Here is a 19,102-nt window from a genome sequence, read left to right as displayed (position 1 = left end):
TCTCTTCACTCCTCCCCCCTCCACTTGCTCCTCCCACTTGAAATTGTATAAGAATCAGAACTGATGTCCAAATAGCAGGTTTAGCACCGGAATTGTAAGATGTTGTAATGTTGTACTTTAGGATTTTCACTAGGTTTGTAATGCTGTACTTAGGATGTATTACTTGGCTGGTCAATTCTGTATGTTCATACTGTATGTTAACTGTATTCTATGCATGCTGGTGTTTGGTATGACATTTCTTTGTGCTTCTCGACTGTACCAGGATTTTCACTTAGGACTGATCTAGGATTTGTTGTAAATCTTGCAGTGTGCCTTTCGTGAATTGCAGTGTGTTCTTCTTGGCTGATAAAGGTTATTGTTTTCTTGCTCTGTATTTCCTTGTGTGCTTTTGTGAATTGCAGTGTGTTCTCCTTGGTTTGATAAGGGTTATTGTTTTCTTGCTGTGTATTTCTTTGTAGACAGAAAGTGTTGTCCTCCTCGGGAATTAAAATTTGTGACTCTCTTCTGACATTGAATTTTTGGTTCATCTATTACATACTACTGTAGGAAAATATCCGTATCAACAGCCGCATCCTCTCTCTGCCGTTTTCACCCCATCATTTACCGGTCATCCTATCTCTGCTTGGAAATCAGACAACATCACATCATCACAAAATAGATGCAAAAGCTGATCCCCAAAACTACAAACCAATTAGCTTACTTACAATCATCAGCAACATCATGGAATCCATCATCGTCGTTGATATATAATCATTTCTTTTTTCCAACAGCCTCATCTCAGATCATCAATTCGGATTCAGACCTGGTCACTCGACCTTGGACATTCTGCTTCTACTCTCCCAACAATGGACGAAGGCTCTCCATATGAGACATGAGATCAGAGCCGTCTCTCTGGACATACAGGGTGTCTCAAAATAGATGGAACCCATTAACATGATAATAATTTATTACTCAGACAAGAAACTCCAAAAAAGATTACATTTCCTGGAAGCTGATATGATAACAATTTAAAAACTGAAGATTTGAGGTCTCTAGCTCAAAGGATACATTTATTAGAGCACATGTTCCAAATGACCGCCTTTGCGCCTTAGACACACTTGAAGCCGACGAGCGAAGTTGTCAATCACTCTGACACACTCTTCCTTCCTGATGGCACGAATCTTCTGAGTGATGGCCACTTTCAGTTCAGAAATGGATTGAGGACGATTCTCATACATGTGGTCCTTCAAAAACCCCCAGAGATAAAAATTCTGGGGGGTTCAGATCGGGTGAATGCGGAGACCACTCGGGTTCGCGGCCCGCGGTCGGTGGTCCAGCCACTCCATCGTGATGTTGGCTGTATGTGGAGTTGTTGCCCCATCTTGTTGGAACCATTGCACGTCTCGATTCACGCCACGACGTCTCCCAAGTCCCCTCCAGAACTTGTTGAGCACCACAATGTAACGCTCCTTTGTGACAGTGACTGCCTCCTCGTCTGCGTCTTCAAACCAAAACGGTCCGATTATGCCATGTTTTGAGATGGCCACCCAGGCCGTGCATTTCACAGAGTGCAAGGGCCTCTGAAGCACCTTGTCTGGGGCTTGTGTGCCCCAGAACACATTGTTCTTGCTATTGACATGCCCACAGAGCAAGAAGTGTGCTTCGTCGCTGAACCAAACATCATCAAGAAAGTCAGGATCCTCTTCGATCTTGTTCTCGAACCACCGGCACATCACAACACGTTTTGCCATGACAGCTGGTGTGAGTTTATGCTTGATCTGGATCTTGTATGGGTACAGCTGAAGATCCTTGATCAAGATTCTTTGCACTGACGCACGTGAAAGACCCAGCTCTTGGCTACGTCTTCGGATGGACTTTTTCGGGCTCCTTCCGACAGAATGTCTCACCGCATTCACATTGTCAGGAGATCCTGCAGTCAGCTTCCTGCCAGAACTGGGTGTTTCTGCCTTCTTGTTGAGGTTGTTTACTGATCCAGTGGCTTGAAATTTGTGTGCCTAACGATAAATTTGGTTTTTCTGGGGATAGTTGTTGAAGTTGAACTTCCTGCGAAATTTTGCTTGCACCGTTTTGAATGATTTAGTCTCCAAATAAGTAGTGATGCAAAATATTTTTTCCTCCTTTGTCCAAGGCATTTTGATTGATAATTATTAGTTGTTATGGTCTCCTCTCTTCAAATCTGAAAAAAAAAGAACAAGAACATTAATATTGGCAGAATTATTAGCAGTGACATGGGTTCCATGTATTTTGAGACACCCTGTATCTCAAGCTTTCGATAAAGTCTGGCATCCTGCCTTGCTCTCCAAACTGTCTGCCTATGGAATCCAAAGCCAGCATTACTCTTGGATTACTGACTTCCTCTACTCTCGTAACCAATGTGTGGCTCTCAATGGAACCCTTTCTTCTCCTCTCCCTGTCAAGGCTGGAGTACCCCAAGACACTAGGCTCCATCCTATTCCTAATCTTCATCAATGATCTCTCTGACTCTCTCAAAAATCATCTTTATCACTTTACTGATGACTGCACTCTATGCTGTAACATCCCTCATCCTTCTGACAAACAGGCAGCAGCCTCCTCCCTCTATTCAGACCTTGACAAAGTCATGAACTGGTCAAACACTTGGAATATGTCTTCTAACACTGGTAGATCACACACACACACTCTCTCTCGCTCTCTCTCTCTCTCTCTCTCTCTCTCTCTCCCTCTCTCTCTCTCTCTCTCACCCTCTCCCTCTCTCTCTCTCTCTCTCTCTCTCTCTCTCTCTCTCACCCTCTCGCTCTCCTAAGAGAGCCCCCCCATCTTGTTTCTCAACAAACTTCTCAAGGAAGTTCAGTCACTCCAACTAATGCTGAGAGAGAGAGAGAAAGAGAGAGGGGAGAGGGTGCGTGTGTGTTTGTTTGTGTGTGTGTGTTGTTGGTTGTTATCTCCATATGTGGGTTTCAGAAGATGGAACGGAGTCCTCCCAGGTCTCGATGTTTCCACCCCCGTTTCAGTAAGGGATCATGTTTTTCATGGACCAGTTTGTGAAGTTTTCTTGTTCTCAAAAGTTTTTTTCCGAGGGCTCTTTTGAGGATCGTCACTGAGCCTCAGGCAGCTTCCAACTGTAGTTTGTTTGTCATGATATTCCCAAGGATGGTTTTTAAGGTCTCTGTAAGGTTCTTTTAATCATTCCCATTGCTCCAATAATTACTGATACAATTTTGTGTTCTTCAGCTTCCAGGATCTTTTCACTTTATTTTTGAGGGTTGGTATTTGGTCATTTTCTTGATTTCTCCTCGAACATTGTGTAGGCAAAATCACTGGGGAATGACACCTCAATTAGCAATGCCTTCTTTTCTTTTTTGTACCTCAGTACTATATCCGGTCGCAATGTTTTGTTTTCTATGTTGACGCTTGATGGGATCATTAGGTCATATGTGAGCATTACTTCTTTTTCAGTGATTGTGATTTGGTTCATGTTTCCACAAGTTTTCTGGAACTGGGATATTGAGACTTTTGCAGAAGTGCCAGTGGATTACTCGAAATACTTTTTGTGCCTTTGGGTGTACAGCTGCTCTGACATGAGTTTTTTTACATCCTTATAGGAGGTGGTTTGTACTTTCTGTTTCTACCTTGCAGAGCCTACACTTGTCCGATAGACTCAGTCCCGCCATTTTCTTAAAGCCATTGGTGTAGTGTCGTTGGTCTTGGGAATTTATAATGATTCGTTCTCCATCCGAGTTGAGCCGACCTCTTCTTAGCCAAAGAGCCTTCTTTGTTTACTCCCAATCTGTCCAACCCTTTTTTATACCTTCCTGCAGTTTTTATTGTTTTCCCGGTTGTCAATGTACGTATATCTGTTGATATTTCGTTTTATGTTTTTTTTCCTTCTTTTTTGCTATTGTTGGACTGTACTCATTGCTTCGGTTTCTTGTGTGACATCTCCTATTTACACCTATCTTTGGATACTTTTTTGTTAGGTGGGTTAGGAATACCTTCTCTGGTTTGTGGTTTTTGTGTTGCTCACTAATTGGATTAGGTAGTTTAGTGCACTTTTTACGTATTCAGCCAATCCTATAGTTGTCATTCTGTGCACTTAGTGCACTTAGTTGAGCTCCATCAGGCCGATACCCTTCTCGTCTCGGCAGGTACATTGTTGGGATGCACTTATTTTTGTAAAACATTTTGTGGATGGTGAGGAGTCTCCTTGTTTATATATCCAGTTTATTGACTTCTGATTGTGGCCATTTTATTATTCCACAGCTGTGCTGGAATACTGGTATTGCGAGTTAGTTTATGGCTTTGATTTTGTTCCTTGGAGATGGGCATGTTGTCAGGATCAGCCTCGTTCTGTGCAGGTTTTCTTTGGTAATTGTTTTGTGCATTTGTTCGTGACGAATTTGGTGGCGCTCTTCTACTCCGAGGTATTTGTATGATGCTTCGTTGTCTAGCTCCTGTATTGTTGTATATGTGTCAGTTTTTATGTTGTCATTTTTTGTTTTTCTATCTTGTATGAATGTGCACCTGGCACACTTATCCAGGCCAAATTCCATTTTACTGTCGTCAGAGTACTGTTTCACTCATTAGAGTTGTTCTGCCAATTTTTTGTCATTTATTACAAAATGTTTTAAATCATACATGCAAAGTAGATGTCACCTTTTTGTCTATTTGGACATTCTCTTATTTGATATCAGGGTGTATCCATGTCACATGTGATGCATGTGAATAGCATCACTGTGTCCGTTAAACCCTCTTGCTTCACAGGGCGATTTTCACCGTTTGTACCACAATAAAGAGGTTGTGATCTCCATGAGGTATCTGCTGCAATAGTAATACACACTCTGTTCATCTAGCTCTGCTCTTTGGAAATGAAGAAAACCCCGCTCATCCCAAACACATTGGTGGGATTGACCCACACTGTGATCCTGTGGAGGTGATCAAAGGTATGAGGAGATGAGATAGCAGGTATGTGGCAGGCCCAATCACATGGGTTGTAAAATATGGATAATGATCTCTAGTTTGTCTTTTCCATTTGTGGTTTTCATTTCTGAATGACATGTTGATTTGCTTTTATTTAAAACATATTAGCTCATTGAGTATGGTGGAATATTCTGTGTAGCTCCCTCTTAAGATTTGTTTTTGACATTGCAGTTGAATGAAACTCTCATCTGAATACTTGCTATCCTTTTTTTATTGCAGATGCGTTTGAAAATGCTAAACTGCTTTGTGACCTGTTCTACCAAGGGTGTCCTGCACTCGAAATCAGCATACATGACAGTAAGGCCTAAATCCTTCTCTCCTTAATGACCCTCCCTATGAATTCGCTAATAGTAAATAATGTGGGAGAGAGAGACAGACGGAGAGACAAACCCAACATACAAGTAAGAGAGTTGGGGTAGGTTCGGTAAGATCAATGGGGGTATAAAAATTGTGGGCGGGAATGGGAGATCACATAAGATGGTAGTGCACCGCCTGCTTGAAAGTCCTTGAAGAAAGAATGGGATTGAATAGTCTCTAAGAAGGCATTTCCACAAACAGGAGAAAAGAGGAACAACAAAGTTGAGGTGTGCAGTCAGCCTGGATTTTGGGAGTTTAACCAGAAAGTGATTACTGGAAGAACTTGTGCATCTTGGAGTTGATTGGGTCATGCTTGGGTCATATCATTTATGAATATTTCTTACATCAAACATGTTTTCCATGAATTTCCCACTTCTATTAATAAGGGGTTTCCAAAAATACAAAATATTTATTGTATTTTTTGTTTTTTGTTTAAAAAAAAAAAAAAAAACTTGTTTTTCTGTCCCCTCATTAAATGCTTGGAAATGTTCAGAAAATATCGGTTAATACCTCTGCCACCAAAGGTGGATGGAGATTATGTTTTCACCTCTGTCTGTGAGCAGGATATCTCAAAGGGTTACAGACATATTCAGACTAAACTTGGTGGACAGTTTGTGTGTATGAAAAGGATGAATTGATTCGTTTATGGTGAAGATCCAGATATGGATCCAGATATGATAATTTTTAATTTCTTAATTAAGTGAATAGGCAGTAGAGGATTCTACAATACGTCTTTCAACAAATGCCATGTCTTCTTTGGCATCCCAAAAGGAAAGAGGAAGATTATTATGGACAAAGCAGCCAAAACGGCCTCAGAGCGAGCTATGCAGAAATGTCTATGCAGAAACGCAAAGGCCTTCAGACAAATAAGATTACTGCCCACACCAGAAATATACTCTGAGGGAAGTGGTACGATTGAGCGCACATGAAACCAGTTTAACCCACCACAGTCTGGTCTAAAGTCCAGAAACCTCAGAGTATAGTTTTGAGTATCGTATAGTTTCAGATTATTGTTCCAGACAAAAAGATATTCTGCAACAAGGTGAAAATTTTTTCCAAAGCCATCCTCAAAGTAGTGTTATTTCAGGAGTGTTCATCCTAAAAAGGGTGATTGGAAGGCTCTGAAGATGACTGTGCGAATTACCCTTCTTCCCCCTTCAACATTGAGAGATCGGGCCAAAAACAATATGTAGCAAGATATTTCAAAAAGTTCTTGTGTATTCAGACAAATCTTGGTGGGTGAGTTGGGTGTGTGACAAGAACAAGCGGATCCAATTTTGGTTCAGGTTCAGGTCCAGATACAGATCCAGCCTAACAATGGGATACAAAAGATAAACCTGCGGTATGCGCTCTACTGAGTACCATTGTAGTATTCTGTTTGTTTTCATATCTTTGTGATATTTGGTAATAGTGAGCATCAGTCGTTAATAAATACTAATAATAATAATAATAATTCATTTATTTTGTATAGCGCTTTTCCAGAAGCCCAAAGGCGCTTTGACAGAGTGGAAAACATAATGCATAACAATACATGAAAACAACAATTGCAAAAAGACAAGAATCAAGAAAACAAACAGCAGCGATATACGGCATATATATAAGACAAGAATCAAAAAGACAAGACAAGAATCAATAGGGAAATATTTAAAGCAAAAGGAGGGAGAAGGATAAGAGATAGTCAGGGGTTAAATGCTGTGGGTTGAATGTTGAATGCAGCGTTGAACAGGTGGGTCTTTAGTGATGTTTTGAATGTGGTGAGTGAGGAGGAGTCTCTGATGGTGTGAGGTAGTGAGTTCCAGAGGGTGGGAGCAGCGATGGAGAAGGCCCTGTCCCCCCAGGATCTGAATTTGGTCCGGATGGAGGGGGTCAGGAGGTTGGTACCAGCAGAGCGGAGGTTGCGGGTGGGAGTGTGTCTGGAGAGGAGGTCAGCCAGGTAGGATGGGGCCAGGTTATGGAGGGCTTTGTATGTCAAGAGGAGGATTTTGTACTGGATTCTCTGGGGGATGGGGAGCCAGTGAAGCTTGTAAAGGACGGGGGTGATGTGGTCACGGGTCCGGGAATGAGTGAGTAGACGGGCAGCGGAGTTCTGAATGTATTGGAGTTTATTGGTGATTTTTGAGGGTGAACCATAGAGGAGGCTATTGCAGTAGTCCAGACGGGAGGTGATGAAGGCGTGGATGAGGGTTTCTGCAGCCGTGGAGGAGAGGGATGAGCGGAGACGGGCAATGTTTTTCAGGTGAAAGAAGGCTGACTTTGTGATCTGTTTAGTGTATTTGTCGAAGGAAAGGGTTTGGTCGAAGATGACGCCAAGATTCCGGATGTGAGGGGAGGTGGATACTGGGATACCGTCGATGTTGAGGGCAAAGTTATGGGTGGATTTTGTGAGCGTTTTTGGGCCAATGATGATTATTTCAGATTTATCACAGTTAAGCTTGAGGAAGTTGATTTGAAGCCAGGATTTTATTTCAGTGATGCAGTTTGTCAGGATAGAGTGGGTGTCGGTGGAGACGGACTTGGTGGAGATGAAAAGCTGGATGTCATCGGCGAAGCAGTGGAATTGGAGACCATGACGGCGGATTAAGTGACCGAGCGGGGACAGGTAAAGGATGAAGAGGAGGGGGCCAAGAACTGAACCTTGGGGGACACCTTGGGGGAGGGGAGCAGTGGGGGATTTGCAGTTATTGATGGAGATGAACTGGCATCTGTCAGAGAGGTATGATTTAATCCAAGAGAGGGCAGTGCCGGTGACGTTAAAGGTGGATTCAAGTCGGGTGAGGAGGATAGTGTGATCGATGGTGTCAAAGGCAGCGCTGAGGTCGAGGAGGACGAGAATGTTGAGGTTGCCAGCGTCAGAGGAGAGGAGAAGGTCGTTGGTGATTTTGAGGAGAGCAGTTTCAGTACTGTGGTTGGAGCGGAATCCGGATTGGAATGTTTCATACAAGTTATTGGCAGAGAGATGATGTTTGAGTTGACTTGTTCATACTCTTGTTCATAAAGGATAGTTTCATGGTAAATTTGCTTGAGACATGTGGGACATTTCCTTACGGGCATTTGTTACGTGCTCCTCCCCGACCCCCTGGTCACGGTGTACCTCCGAGCCCCGAGAGGAGTCACGGCAGAAAAATGTGTTATTCTGTATGTCAAAGATCAATGGAGAAGCCACCCCAATTGTTACTCACAAACAAATATTGTATTAAGATCACACAAGAATAACAAAAAAACCCTAGTGAACTGGTACTCAAGAATAACACACAAGAATAACAGTACAACAATAATAGTAATCAAAAGTACAATCAATATGTCCTATGATGGTACCATCAGTTTCGTAATATATAACTCACTGTGCTCCAAGTGAGTGAACCAAGAACATTCCCCAATGTCTCTTATTCCCGGCTTCAAGCCAAAGTTGATTCGCTCCAGCGATCGCCAGAACGATGTCCAATCGAGACCAGAATCCCGTGCGGATGGCAAGTACAGTCACACAGCCAAAGCTGCACAAAGGCCACCTCAGGGCGACTGGGAAATCGAAAGGCGCCCTCCAGGCGACTGGGAAATCACATCCTCGGGTATGGACTTTCACGGCTCACAGTCGGCGAACCGCAAATTAATCTTCAAAAGCCACGGTGCACACACACACACCAGATACGTCTGAAAGCAGTGAAAACGGCTGACGAAGCAAAGAAACCTTGCTCGACGCGCGAAGCACGCGAGTCAAAATGGCCGACGACCCGTTCTTGAGACGTAACGGCCCGACGATAATTCTCCTCGGAGTCCACCGCCAAAAACCTGACACGCAGGTTGATCGGTCACAGCGATGACAACTCTGTCGCAGGAATCCCTTTCCCGGGAAACCCGAAAGTTCTCGAGTGACTCCCGTTCGACAACGTTCGCTTCAGAACTCGGAGCAGCTCGGCTTTCTTGTCCGACTCACTCGCTCCGCCTTCTTTTTTTTTCTCTTCCTCTTCGTCGCCGTCCGGTTCCTGTTTCATTTAAACCATTAACCTTTTTGCCTTTTGACAATAATAATTGCTATTTCCCTCAAACAACAATAATAATAATACATGGAACCAGAAATGTTTCAAGTGGATGAAAACCACAACAACGGAAGGGACGAATCTGTAACACATTCAAAACAGTTAATACTCAAAAACTTCCATTGTTTAAAGACATCAACAAGAATGCATTTTGTTTTCCAACTCCATCAGTTTCTCCCCTCAGACTTGTTTTCTGGTGAAATCGGATCAATTAGAACTTCGGTGCAGCTCACAGCCACTAGGGGGCGAAATGCTCTTTAAAATCTCATCCTTCTGAGTAAACATCTATCTGCCATCTGGCTGTCTTTTCTGCAGAGAGACTTGTAATATTCTATAGTATCTTTCACAAGTTTATGTTTACCTCTGCCACCAAAGGTGGATGGAGGTTATCTTTTCACCCCGTCTGTAAAATTTGTTTGTCCGTTTGTTTGTGAACAAAATATCTCAAAAAGTTGTGGACGGATTTGGACGAAATTTGGCCGAGAGGTATCGTATGTGACAAGGACGAAATTATTAGATTTTAGTGAAGATCCCGATTCGGATCCGGCTACTAGAATTTTTTCAGCGATTATTCACCATTGGGAGATAGAGCCAAAAACGATACATCGCAGGATATCTCAAAAATTTATGGACGGATTTCGACGAAACTTGGTGGAGAGGTTGGGTGTCTGACAAGGAAGAATCGATTCAATTTCCGTGAAGATCCGGAGCCGGACCCAGCGAGTATAATTTTTTTTTAAGTGATTCTTCACCATTGAGTGATATGGACAACCGGGTGGAGGTATGCTCTCTACTGAGTGCCGTTCTAGTTTTATGCTGGTGCCACCGTGGTCATAATCCAGATTGAACACTTCCCTTTCTTTTCTCTAACCAACTCAACAGCCTCATGAGGTTTCCTTGAGTGTTGCGTTCCATTGCAGTGTTAGATCAGATATTTACCATGAATTGCCATGCACAAGCCGAGAGAAATGGATGTGCAGTCTGCTCCCTTTGACATGACATCTCGACTTTCTTCTTTCCTTTTACTTCCATTCCCTTCCTTGCAACCATTCATTGTCTTTCAATGTAACGAGTTTCAGATTTGATTGAACCTATTCAGATATATGATTGGTTATCACCAGGAAATAGAGTTCTCGTGGCACAGAATTTGAGGGACCCGTGTTTGTTTCCCACAGTCCGAGGTAAAGATCAGCCTCTCCAGGTGGTGTATGTTCCATCTCATCTTTACCACATGCTGTTTGAGCTTTTCAAGGTAAGAAAAGATTGCAGGCCATGTTTTTTTTTTCTAAACAGGACATCTACACCACTCTGGGCCAATGAAATACTAATTGGCCTGATAAATTGTAACTTATTACATTGTTGCACAACAAAGTGGTGAAATTTAATTGAATGCCATGGATTATTCCGGAAGGTACTGCGTATACAATTATTTCGAATGAAGCAATCATCATATCTGCTCTTATAAGCCTCGCTTTCTTGTTTATTGCATAAAGGAAACATTTTTATGTTGCACTAATAAATATAGTCTTACTGTAGTAGTTCAAGTGATAGTACTGTGCTGCAAATGTGTGTCCACAAACCATTATCAACACAACAATGGTGGCTTGTGTTTGGCAGAATTCCATGCGTGCAACGATTGAGTTGCATGATGCGACCAGCAGCAGCTACCCACCTATTCAGGTGTTGGTGAGCCTTGGTAAAGAAGATTTGACCATCAAGGTAAGTTTGCACTATTTCTGCTTGGTCTGGGCTGGCTATCCGCGGGGTTAAGCTGGTCCAGGGTGTGATACCAGCTCCTCTTTCGCCACCACTATTACATTATAATTTGTCATAAAACATGTCCATATTAGATGAATAATAATAAATAATAATTCATTTATTTTGTATAGCGCTTTTCATGAAGCCCAAAGGCGCTTTGACAGAGTGCAAAACATAATGCATAACAAAACATGAAAACAACAATTGCAAAAAGACAAGAATCAATAGGGAAATATTTAAAGCAAAAGGAGGGAGAAGGAGAAGTGATAGTCAGGGGTTAGATGCTGTGCGTTGAATGTTGAATGCAGTGCTGAACAGGAGGGTCTTGAGTGATGTTTTGAATGTGGTGAGTGAGGAGGAGTCTCTGATGGTGTGAGGTAGTGAGTTCCAGAGGGTGGGAGCAGAGATGGAGAAGGCCCTGTCCCCCCAGGATCTGAATTTGGTCCGGATGGGTGGGGTCAGGAGGTTGGTACCAGCAGAGCGGAGGTTGTGGGTGGGAGTGTGTCTGGAGAGGAGGTCAGCCAGGTAGGATGGGGCCAGATTATGGAGGGCTTTGTAGATCAAGAGGAGGATTTTGTACTGGATTCTCTGGGAGATGGGGAGCCAGTGAAGCTTGTAAAGGACGGGGGTGATGTGGTCACGGGTCCGGGAATGGGTGAGTAGACGGGCAGCGGAGTTCTGAATGTATTGGAGTTTATTGGTGATTGTTGAGGGTGAACCATAGAGGAGGCTATTGCAGTAGTCCAGACGGGAGGTGATGAAGGCGTGGATGAGGGTTTCTGCAGCCGTGGAGGAGAGGGATGAGCGGAGACGGGCGATGTTTTTCAGGTGAAAGAAGGCTGTCTTTGTGATCTGTTTAGTGTATTTGTCGAAGGAGAGGGTTTGGTCAAAGATGACGCCAAGATTCCGGATGAGAGGGGAGGTGGATACTGGGATACCGTCGATGTTGAGGGCAAAGTTATGGGTGGATTTTGTGAGCGTTTTTGGGCCAATGATGATTATTTCAGATTTATCACAGTTAAGTTTGAGGAAGTTGATTTGAAGCCAGGATTTTATTTCAGAGATGCAGTTTGTCAGGATAGAGTGGGTGTCGGTGGAGACGGACTTGGTGGAGATGAAAAGCTGGATGTCATCGGCAAAGCAGTGGAATTGGAGACCATGACGGCGGATTAAGTGACCGAGGGGGGACAGGTAAAGGATGAAGAGGAGGGGGCCAAGAACTGAACCTTGGGGGACACCTTGGGGGAGGGGAGCAGTGGGGGATTTGCAGTTATTGATGGAGATGAACTGGCGTCTGTCAGAGAGGTATGATTTAATCCAAGAGAGGGCAGTGCCGGTAACGTTAAAGGTGGATTCAAGTCGGGTGAGGAGGATGGTGTCAAAGGCAGTGCTGAGGGCGAGGAGGACGAGAATGTTGAGGTTGCCAGCGTCAGAGGAGAGGAGAAGGTCGTTGGTGATTTTGAGGAGAGCAGTTTCAGTACTGTGGTTGGAGCGGAATCCGGATTGGAATGTTTCATACAGGTTATTGGCAGAGAGGTGATGTTTGAGTTGAGTGGCTACAGCGCGTTCCAAAACTTTCGACAGAAAGGGTAGGTTGGAAATGGGTCTGAAGTTGTTTAGGGTGTCAGGGTTTAGACCAGGTTTTTTTAGAATGGGGGTAACAGCAGCAATTTTGAGGGATGGTGGGACGATGCCTGTAGACAGGGAGGAGTTTATTGTTGCAATGATAAGTGGAGAGAGAGCAGGGAGGGAGGCCTTGACAAAGCTGGAGGGGATGGGGTCAAGAGTGCAGGTGTCAGTTTTCATTCCTATGAGGAGTTCAGAGAGGTCAGTAGGGGAGACCGGAGAGAATTGAGACAGGGGAAGGCAGGATAAGGGGGGGCAGGTGGTTGGAGGGGGAGCGGGTGCGGTGGTGGTCAAGCTGTTGTAGATGTTGTCAATTTTGCGTTGGAAGAAAGAAAGGAAGGAGATGCAGTTGTCTACTGTGAATGACTGGGTGGTGGTGTCCAGGGGGCGGAGGAGTTTGTTTATTGTCGAGAAGAGTGCTTTTGGGTTTCCGGAGCCAGAGTGGATAATTTGAGAGTAGTAGGCGGAGCGGGCGTGGGAGAGGGCATCTTTGTAGTGTTGTAGGTGGTCCTTGTAGGCTTGGGAGTGAACTGTGAGACCTGTTTTATTGCGGAGTCTTTCAAGTTGGCGAGCACGAGTTTTCATCAGGCGGAGTTCAGGGGTAAACCAGGGAGCAGAATGGGTGAAAGAAACTGTTTTGGTTTTTACAGGTGCAAGCTGGTCAAGGCAGGAGGAGAGAGTGTGGTTGTAGTAGTCAGTGAGGTCGGAAGGGGTGTGGAGGTCAATGAAGGGAGAAGTGGACATTTTTTCAGAGAGGGTGGATGAGAATGAGGTAGGTGAAAGAGCGTTTAGCTTACGGAAGTTGATCGTGCGATAATGTCTTGGTGTTGGGGTGGGGATGTTGATGGTCATAGTGATGGCGAAGTGGTCAGAGAGGGTGAGGTCGGAGCCAGAGAGGTGGTGCAAAATTAATCCAGTGGAGCAGACAAGGTCCAAAATGTGACCACGGATATGCGTAGGAAAGTTGACATGTTGAGTGAGGTTAAAGCAGGTGAGTAAATCAGTGAAGTCAGTGGTTATTGTGGAGTCAGTGGAGTCCATGTGGATATTTAAATCACCAAGGAGGAGGATTGAGGGGGAGAGGGAACATAGCTGGGTCAGAAAGTAGGAGAAGTCAGACAGGAATAATGGGTGTGGTTTGGGAGTGCGGTAGATGACAGCCATGACTGACCGTGCGACCAGAGAGTTTAAAAGCCAGGTGTTCAAAGGATGAGGATGAGGCGATGGGGATGAGGCTGGTCCTGATGTCTTGACGGTGGATAACGGCAATTCCACCACCTCGGCCCTCCGAGTGTGGTTTATTGACGTAGGAATATCCATTGGGTGTGGTGAGGTTGAGCGTGTAGTAGTCCAGTGGTTGTTGCCAGGTTTCGGTGAGAGAGAAATTCCAGTTTGTTATCCAGGATGTAGTCGTTGAGGATGAGGCATTTGTTGTTGAGGGACCGGGTATTGAACAGGGTGAGCATGATGTTGTTTTGAACAGCGGGGATGAATTCAGGTGATTTAGCCAGGGTTCGCAGGCAGGAGGTGCGATTTTGTGCGTTGCCGTGACTAGGTTTGCTGAGAAGATGAGTGGGAGTGCGCTGAGCCGACCAGAGGACGGGGATGGAGTGACCTGATTGTACATATACAAACTTACGACCGGAGCCACGGTGAATGTACCTGGGTCGTCGGAGGAGTCCATTTGATTTGATGGCAGAGATGCATGATGGGGTGGAGCGGGTATTGAGCAGAAGGAGCCTTGCGGCGGAGTACCGCAGAGCCATGTCAGGCAGGAGCGGAGCGGAGAGACGAGACGGGGCCAAGGTTGAGGAGGTGAAACAATGGTCCCAACGCACGGGAGCAGGCCCAAGGAAACGAAGGAGACGAAGGAGCCAGGTAGGTGAAGCCAGGAGCAGAGTCGGGACCAAGCAGAGGGCAGACAGGAGCAAAGAGACGATCACGAGGCCAAGGTTGATCACGGCAAAGCGGGAAATGCAGCGGCAATCAACAGCCGCCGCTACAAATCACGATCACGGCGGGAAAACCGCCGCCACACCGCTGCGAAGGACACAACCCACGAGAGCGTGCCCGATGAAACAGCGAGCAGGCAAAGGAGCCGGGTAGGCGAAGCAGGGAGCAGAGCCGGGACTATGCGGAGGGCAGACTCAATGGCCAAAAAATCCGCACAACCACCAAAAAAGCAAGCCACAGACAGTGGCCCAGTCGAAGAAGCGGCGAGCATGTGACGCCTGCCTGCGTCCTCTTCAGACCGGACCGGAAGCCAATCTGGTTGAAATTCCCGCTCTGATGCAAATGGCATCAGGGATCAAAGATGAGGCAAATAGCTCTACGTCTTGTCAATGCCCCATCACACCTGCACCGATCAGATGCATGTTATTGTCGTGATACTGGGCATTGGTGTACCTGTTGCTCATTGTCTGTTGTAATGTAAATCAGTTTTCTGTTCCTGGTGGTAAATATCTCCACCACCTTATTTTACAAGTTACATTGGTTGTTCGTGCCTGGTGTTTGTGTCCTTTATAACATCCTTAAAAACAGTACGTTTCCTGTTTGGATTGTGAACACCTTTAGAGGCCATTTTTCCCTGCAGAGCAGGGATTTTTCCCTTTAGAGCCTTTTTCAGGCACCGTGGTCCCCTTTTTGAAGCAATGTTTTGTTTCTCAATTTTCAAGCAATGTTTCTCAACAAACTCTCCTCCTTTGGTATCCATGGAAATCTCCACGCATAGCTGGCGGACTTCCTCTCTAGTTGTAGTCAACGTGTGGCCCTGAATGGGGTTCTCTCATCTCCCCTTCCTGTTCAGGCTGGAGTTCCCCAAGGCAGTGTTCTGGGCCCTGTGCTTTTTCTGGTCTTCATCAATGATCTCTCCGACTCTCTTGAAAATCCTCTCTATCTCTTTGCTGATGACTCCACTCTCTGCCGCTCCATTCCTCATCCCTCAGATCGGCAGTCTGCAGCCTCCTCACCCTCTGCAGACCTGGACAAAATCACAGACTGGGCAAACAAGTGGAACATGTCTTTCAATCCTGACAAATCTCACACTCTTACGATGTCTCTCCGAAAAGACCGACTGGACAACCCTCCCATCCACTTTCTGAATAATCCTCTCCAAGAAGTTCTGTCACTCAAGCTTTTGGGTCTCACTATCTGCCATGATCTTTCCTTGGAAAACCACATTTCAAATCTGACCTCCAAAGCCAGTCGCCGACTGGGCATCCTCCGTCGTGCGAAGTCCTTCCTTGGCACACCTGAGCTCCTCACCACATATATGGCTTTCATCCACAGCTCAATGGAATACTGTTTCCCCCTCTGGGCTGGTGCTCCTGCCTCACACCTAGCTCATCGACACGCTGTTGAAACCAAAGTGTTCAGAATCATTGGAATCTCCCGCGATGAAGCTACCTCCGAGGGCCTTTCACTTACTCACCACGGGCAGGTTGGTGGTCTTTCTGTCTTCTACCGACTCCTCTCCAGCCTTGCTCCTCCAGCTCTCTCTGGGCTCTGTCCTCCAAATATTCCTACAGGTCGCACAAGATCTGCCTGCAACCCTCTTATGGTTAAACTGACAAAATCAAGACTCTCTGCTCACCTTCACTCCTTCATTCCTCTTTTCTCCCACCTCTGGAACAAACCAGACTCTTTTCTCCCTCACTCTCTTCAATCCCACTCCTCCCTCCAGGTCTTTAAAACAGCTGTTCACCACCATGTCTTATCTTCCCCCATCCAAAACCTTGATCTTTTCTACCCCCGCTAATTTCACCCCAAATCCACTTTTTTGAAATACCAACTTCTTTCCTGGAAGTCCTTGGTGTCCTTGTGTTTATACTTCTTCCACCACCACCCCCCCCCCTTCCCACGCCTCCTCCCCCAAGCCCTCTCCCTCCCACACATCTCCCGAAGTCCCTGCTCTCAAATGTTGTGTTTGTGTGCTTCCCCTTCTCTCCCCATCTTGTCTACCGCTCCCTCTTTTTATATATTTTGTTTGTCTGTTTGATTTGTTTGTGTGATAAATGTTGGCTCTTTCACGAGCCTCGATTCTGTATCCAAAAAAAAAATTTCAAAAAAAGTTTTATGGCCGGATTCCCTTCCTGCCACCAACCCTGTTAGGCGCCTCTTGCGACACAGGGAATTACCAGTGAACTGGTACTCAATTTGCCGACCTCGGAAGGATGACAGGCTGAGTCAACCCCCCTGGTGTTAATTCAGCGATCGACCAGGATTCGAACCCAGGATCCTAGGATCCCAAGCCGGCACCCTAATCACTAAGCCAACACCAGGTTGTTTGGATTGTGACCACCTTCAGAGGCCATTTTTCCCCGCAGAGCAGGGGTTGGCCTTTTTCGGGCACCGTGGTCCCCTTTTTGAAGCAATGTTTTACGGCTGGATGCTCTTCCTGCCGCCAACCCTGTTAGACTCCTCTTGCGACACACAGGGAATTACCAGTGAACTGGTACTCAATTTGCCGACCTTGGAAGGATGACAGGCCGAGTCAACCCCCCTGGCGTTAATTCAGTGATCGACCGGGATTCTAACCCAGGATCCTAAGATCCCAAGCCAGCAACCTAACCGCTAAGCCAACACCAGGTTGTTTGGATTGATTTTTAAATTTTGTTTGACAACCTAACAGGCAGAAACAGTAAAAAAAAAAATCTCACTCCTCTCTGCGCATGCACGATCGGGATGAATTCTAAGCCAAAATACAGTAAAATCGCCAACTTGTTTTCCGATTCATGTTCTTAACGATGGAGAAGATTGTCATGGGGCCCGCAAGGCTAACCCCAGCTCTAGCAGGGAAAATGGCCTTAAAATGCCTGTTGTTGTTGTTGTTGTTGTTGTTCCGATTGATGTTCAAAATATAACATTCAATTTAACTAAGTTGTTCCTCGATCATAAACTGATAATATGGACAGACGGACCGGAACCAATTTCTTAACCACGCTTTTCGCTTCGCGTGTGTGGGATAATAACAAGCTGTGGCCTACCAAGGAGCTAAAGGACCTAATTAGCAAAACGGGGAAGCCTTTATAGAGGGAGATAGATCATAGGAGAAGCTAATCAGAAAGAAATAGATGAGCAAGTTACAAAATTTAAAGCATATTATAAAGTCGTCCGATTCGTTTTAAAGGAACTACTTCTTGTGCTGTTTCACGTAAAATAGAGACTATGATTGGATACATGGACAAATGCATGAGGCCAGCAGACTGCAATAAAGCCGTTGTTGATAATCTGCATAAGTTTTATTTTATACTTGATGTTCATGATTTCAAAATTGAGAATTATTCTGTTGTGGAAAATATTAAAAGACAAGATTCAGGACCTGGATGTGCGCTGTTGTGGATGTGACAGTGTGGACATAGTCAGTGGGAATGTTTTTGTTTCAAACCTGGGGAGGGGGGGGGGGGGGGGTTCGGGAGCGATCGATTGAGGCAGCGGTTTCCAACTATTTTGTCTTAAATACCTCGACCAGGGACCATAAAACCCGTGTCATTGTGAAGGTCCTTGTCCGAGGAGTTCCAGGAATCTCGCGAGATTGTGTTCAAACAAAACATCCGTCATTATTTACTTTCAACGAAGTGTATAAAGCAAGTCGTCGTGGATGCATTCCCAACCAGAATGGCACAAGGTAGGGAGAATACCTCCGCCAGGCTGAACAGTTTACGTTTTATATCCCACTGATAGGCCGGATCTGGATCCGACCTGAACCAAAATCGAATCGGCTTGTTCTTATCACCTAACCAACTCATCCACCTAGTTTAGTCATAACTCGTCCATAACTTTTTGAGATGTCGTGTTCGATATCATTTTTAGCCCGATCTCTAAATGGTTAAGAATCACTTAAACATTCTCGGATCCGGATCTTCACCAAAATCTAATTATTTATTCCGTGTCACAAACCCAACATCTCCACCAAATTTCGCTGAATACGTCCACAACTTTTTGGGATATCCTGATCACAAACAGACAAACAAACAGAGAGACAGACAGACACACAGACAAACAGACAGGAGTGAAAACATAAATAACCTTCATTCACCTTTGGTAATAATGTACGTACACAAGTCGACAATTTAATGGTGGGGTTGAGAGTGGTAGAACTACAGGGAGGGAGAGGCAGGCGCTTCCATCCTTTAGTGGAACTTCTGAGCCGGCTAAGTGACGTGCTGGTACTCCCTCACACCCGGCACCTTTCTGTCTTCCACCGACTCCTCTCCGGCCTTGCTCCCCCAGCTCTTTCTGTGCTCTGTCCTCCAAATATTCCAACAGTTCGCACAAGATCTGCCAGCAACCCTCCTATGGTTAAACAGCCAAAATCAAGACTCTCTGCTCACCTTCACTCTTTCATTCCTCTTTTCTCCCTCCTCTGGAAC

General features: G+C 45.2%; 1 protein-coding gene across 2 annotated transcripts in view; it reads left to right on the top strand.

Moving 5' to 3' along the window:
• The window catches only part of LOC137429638 (pyruvate dehydrogenase (acetyl-transferring) kinase isozyme 1, mitochondrial), an 80,278-nt gene that overhangs the window by 49,164 nt on the left and 12,012 nt on the right, over window positions 1–19,102 (top strand). For both annotated transcript variants that reach the window (XM_078779664.1, XM_078779665.1), the window contains exons 5-8: window positions 4,830–4,919; window positions 5,176–5,253; window positions 10,523–10,599; window positions 10,965–11,066. In XM_078779664.1, the coding sequence (XP_078635790.1) occupies window positions 4,830–4,919; window positions 5,176–5,253; window positions 10,523–10,599; window positions 10,965–11,066 (347 nt within the window). The remainder of the gene's footprint in view (window positions 1–4,829; window positions 4,920–5,175; window positions 5,254–10,522; window positions 10,600–10,964; window positions 11,067–19,102) is intronic.

Source organism: Myxine glutinosa, chromosome 6 (genome assembly GCF_964187855.1).
Source record: "Myxine glutinosa chromosome 6, kmMyxGlut1.1, whole genome shotgun sequence".
Lineage (NCBI taxonomy): Eukaryota > Metazoa > Chordata > Myxini > Myxiniformes > Myxinidae > Myxine > Myxine glutinosa.
The sequence above is the reverse complement of the archived record's forward strand: the minus strand, read 5'-3'. Positions and strand labels throughout refer to the sequence as shown.